Source organism: Frankliniella occidentalis, unplaced genomic scaffold (genome assembly GCF_000697945.3).
Source record: "Frankliniella occidentalis isolate FOCC.00 unplaced genomic scaffold, Focc_3.1 Scaffold167, whole genome shotgun sequence".
Lineage (NCBI taxonomy): Eukaryota > Metazoa > Arthropoda > Insecta > Thysanoptera > Thripidae > Frankliniella > Frankliniella occidentalis.
Genome location: NW_026267293.1, coordinates 503,134 through 507,878, shown reverse-complemented (window position 1 = coordinate 507,878; position 4,745 = coordinate 503,134). Strand labels below are relative to the sequence as shown.

At 57.9% G+C, this 4,745-nt stretch overlaps 1 protein-coding gene across 1 annotated transcript in view; it reads left to right on the top strand.

Annotated features, from left to right (window-relative positions):
• Positions 1-2,386: 2,386 nt before the first annotated feature.
• The window catches only part of LOC127750307 (ABC transporter G family member 20-like), a gene marked incomplete in the record, with an annotated part of 56,099 nt that continues 53,740 nt past the window's right edge, over positions 2,387-4,745 (top strand). The window contains 1 exon segment of the mRNA XM_052271599.1: positions 2,387-2,931. Within this exon segment, the coding sequence (XP_052127559.1) occupies positions 2,414-2,931 (518 nt within the window).

Sequence of the window (4,745 nt, the reverse complement as noted above, 5' to 3'; positions counted from 1 at the left end):
GGCACTAAACGTACGTCTAATGCTCCCGACTTTTGTCACAGCTCAAAATGAGATAATGACCTGCCAATGAGTTTTAGTGCTGTGCTCTAAATTTTCTTTGCCTGGGATGCTACGTTTAGCTCCCAGCGCTAGACGTATAGTGCAACGAAAAAACGTCGATCTGGGGACTAAACGTATAGTGCTGAGTCAGATTTTTTTTTCTCAGTGTGTACCAAACAGAAATATCGTTGAACAAATTCTTTGTTTATTGAGACGACACCTACCGGTACTCTCGTTCGCAACTTCTGGACCACAGCAAACCTTTGAAACTTCGCTTTCGTTTGTTGTGTTGTGTTTTACGCCCGTCCAAGTCAAATTAAATACACACATTGTTAGATTTGTCCGCCTTGCGTCGCCATCGTCAGCAGGAGCAGCAGCACCAGCAGCAGCCGTCGCCAGCGCTCGCGCACACGGAGCTGCATACGAGGCGAAAGTCAACAGGTAGCTGTGACCTCCTCGGGGTGGAGGGCGGGGCTACGGCAGAGCGTGCGGTGCGCCGCACAGTTCCGCCAAGTGTTTTTCCTCCGTTTTCCCGCCGCCGCCGCCCTTCCCCCATTCATTCGCCGCTCTGTGCTGCGTGTCGCGGACTCCAGGGCGCCGCCGCCGCCGCTGCTGCTGCTGCTGCTGCTGCTGCTGGTGGTGGTGGTGGTGGTGCTGGCCGTGGAGGCCATTATTGTCATTACCGCCGCCGAAAATTCTCGAGCAATCATCAGAGGCGAGGTCATAAGGCTGGGGACAAAAAAAGAACGTGCGCCGGGAGAAAAATAATAAAAAGGAACGAAACTGTAGTTTCGCTGCCGGGTTTGCGTTTTGCATCGATCGGTCCGGCCGTGCGGCGTGCTGCTGTTTGCCGTACACATTGCGCACGTCCTCCCCTGGGAGCCCGCTGTTACGTCCCGTTGCGTTTTCGACGTGTTTGTCTTGTTCGACGTTGTGCTCCGGCGACATGCCGTGCGCCGACGCGCCCGTCCCGTCCAATCGATGGTGTCCGTCCGTCCGTCATTAGCGCACCACTAGGGCGTTGCGTGCGGGTGCGCCGGGGGCTCCGCGCGGGGGTGGCGCGGAGGCACGTGGCCAGGGTTACTGGGCCACAAGCCCTGCGCCCAATATGACGCGACAGGTGTTGTGCATCTGAAATCCAGTCGATTTTGTTCCGAATCCAGGCCAGATCCAGCGACATCCAGTCGAGTCTCAGGTGGGACTCAGCCGTAGTAAAGCACGGTGAACGAGCCTGGTTGCGAACTGAATGTCGACTGGATTTCAGATGCACAACACCTGGATCAACACTCATGACACCATGGAATAGGCCTGGGGATTCTCTGCGCAGCCAGCCACGATACCGGCGAAGTCATACTGCATTCAGGCTATCCTTTTCTCACGGGCAGTCCCTCAGAAGTCTCTGTATGGTGTAGTTCAATAATTCCGCTTCCGCTGCCAAGTTTTCAATTTTTTTTAAACAAATTTTTAGTTTTATCTTTTAATGTCAAAGAGTTAAAACTTACAACAATTGGTTTCATAACACAAATCGAAAAGAGGACAACATTGCATAAATATTCATGGCTCATCGACAACATCGTCATCTAGGAAAATGACGTCCGAGTCGGTTCGGCCACGATATGGCGTGCAACGTGATCTGGAATTCTGTTTTAATTGCAACCCTTCTGTTTCGGGCCGCGGTGACCTTGCGCAGGACGATGGTCATGTGTGTGCTGACCAGAATGTCAGGCGCGCCGCATATCGACCGGCGGCCGTCAAGCCCGATAGACATCTCTCCCCAATACCCGCTGCGCCGCTTCGCGCGTCATATCGTCGCTACCGGATGAGCTTGCTGCCCGACGAGACACATTTCCGTTATTTCTTGGTTGTCTACGTGGCAAGAGCCAATATTTTCTTAAGAAAGGATGTTATTTCATGCACATCATTATTTTGCTTTGTAGAAATTGTACCATTTTATTGGGATAATATTTTATTTTTATTTACCTGAGCTGGTACGAGTGCCATCATCAATTGGTACAATTTGTCGCAAGCAAATGATGTCCTTTCTTAGGACAAAGTTGTTCCCATTATAGCGCGTTTACCGACTGCTTCGCGATGGGGACTGCGTCACAAATAACGACATGACTGACGTTTTGACACGCCCACGGCACTAGTCCGTTGTTGCGAGGTCCTACACGAGCCTCGCATGGACGGGGAGTGCGGAGGGTCAGGTTTATGACAACCCTTAACGATGGCCCCCTCCCCTCCTCGCCTGCAGACCTACTGCCCTTGATTGAGGCGTGCTCAGCCCGGCCGCCTAGAGGGCCGCCCGGGCCGCGGGGTCGATGTGTCCTTCCCACGGCTGTTCTCGCGGCTGAAATGGACTGACCCCCGCGCCATGCCGCCTGCCCCTGGCCCCGACGACGCCGAGCCGGGCGTCGGCGTGGACCACCCCGCCGCGGCCGCGGCCGCGAGTGAGGACGACCTGCCGCTGGAGGAGCATGACGTTCCCCGGGACGCGGGTGACGGCGAAGAAGCAGACGCCGGCTGTGCTGAGGCCGGCGAACTTGAGGAGGTGCTCGTGGAGGCGGCTGAGGACGCCTTGCTGGCCGAGCTCGCCGAGCTGGAGGCCGAGGAGGCCGACGAGCAGGCCGAGGCCGAGCGACGCTCCCAGCGGAGCGGCGGGCGCGGTGTCAGCCGCAGCGGCAGCCTTGCAGACGAGGCCGAGACGCGCATCGACGTGGACGGCGCCGACCCCATCGCCGACGTGGAGGTGGTGCGGGCGCGGTCGGCGGTCTCGCTCGTCTCGCGCGGGTCGTCGCTCGCCGCGACCACGGGCTCGCTCTCGGCCTCCGGGTCCACGGCGGCCGCGGCCTCTCCGCCCCCCGGCGCACCGGTGGACATCATCGAAGTCAGGTGGGTGTCCGTCGTACGGTTGTCTGTCTCGCCCCGGCCCAGACTGGCGGCCGGGTCGCGGACGTTGCCCCCCAAGGCCTCGTGCCCCACTTGCTGCCACGTACTCGTCCACGTGCCCCACAAGTGCCCGCCGGCGCTGTCTCCCTAGACAGATTAGTCGGTTATGCAGCCGGGCTGTCGCTCGGGAGGCGGCCAGGGCGCTGCAGGGCCAAGTGGCGGCGCGCTCTCGTGGTGGTCTTCGAAGGTTGCTATACGATTATTTTTATTTTTAAGGAATAGAGGTCGACAAGAAAGAAGTCAAGTATATGGCGGAATGTTCCGAGCCGTCATTTCGCGAGGCGCGGAAAGTTTCCGCCTGTCAGAAATGCGCACCTTGTTCGCACGAACGTGGCTGTGGCCGCCGATCATTTTCTGCGTACGCGCAATTGTGCTGTGAGATAAGGTGTTGTGGTGCTTTTGCATTTTCGTCGTATGCCTCGACACAGAGTGCGCTCGGGCGTCTCGTCTCATACGTCGTTGTGCGAGTCGCTGAGAGTAATTGGTTGGCAAATACCTATCCTTCTTTGTATTATAGCGCGGCCTGCTGCTGCGATGCAGTGCCTGTAGTTAGGCCCTCCTGGCTGGCGAGTGGCGCTACCTGCCGGCCAGGTCGACTACTCAGCGGCGTGGCGTGGCACCAAGCTGCACCAGCCGGCCCCCGGCCCGCTGCACCGCCCCACCGCCGGCCCGGGACGCGGGGTGGCTGCCTGCTGCTGGCTCGGCTGATCGGGTTGCGACATCGCCCCGCCCCGCCCCGCACCGCCCCACCTCACCCCACACCACCTCACCTCACCTCACCCCGCCCCACCCCACCTCATCCCGCCCGCGTCGCGGCGCGCGGCGTCAAAGACGACGGGAGGAAAAGTCAGCCAGTGAAACAAGCCGGGCGCAGACGAGTGGTGCTGGACTCAATCGTGTTCTACATATCAATCATTTTCATAATCAAAGAAACAAACAAACCAAAAACCCAGTCTTTGAAATGTATTTTTTTAACGTTTTCTCTTTTAACATGCATGTTTGTTAAAGGCCTTATATCGGCTATGAAATTAATTCATCATGCCTGCATTATTCTTTCTTAATTATTTTGGACGTCGTCAAATTATGTCAATTTATTTTTTTTGCATTCCAAGTCCCTGTGTCTGTGTGTGATGTGAGCTGTGCCCGCGCGTGTTTGACGCTGCAAGTGACCCGCGGTGCATGCGATTTGCATTTATTGGTTACGGCCCGACGAGTTTGTCTCGGGCGTTAAAAGCTCGCTTGCGGCTCTTCCAAGTGGTGTGTCTGTCAGTCACTGACTGTGACATGACTTTTTCTTAAGGCTCATCACATTTTTCTCCTCGGCGTCGCGTCTTCGTCGTCGTCGCCGCATCGCCAAAGTAGGGCAACGGGGTGTGGCCGCGGGACTGACCGTCTGGCGTGGAGGGAGGGAAAGGGGAAGGGGGGGAGAGAAGGGTGCCCGCCGGCCTGGGCCGGCAGCGGCGCAGGTGGAAGTGGAGGAGAGTGTGGATGTTGGAGGGAGGGAGAGAGAGAGAGAGAGAGAGAGCGCGCAACTCAGCCAGCAGGCCAGCACCACCGGCGCGGCAATTTAACCATACCGACTTGTTTCGCTACCATTGGCCCCTTGGTGGCCCCCGGTCGTACACGGACCAGTACGCAGCGTGCAGTGGCGGGGCTGGGCAGCCTTACGTCACACGCTGGAGCCTGCTTTGGGCTTGCTAGTGCTGGGCTGGGCCCCATCTGTCTGGCCCCACTCCGCCCCGCCCCACCCCGCCCCA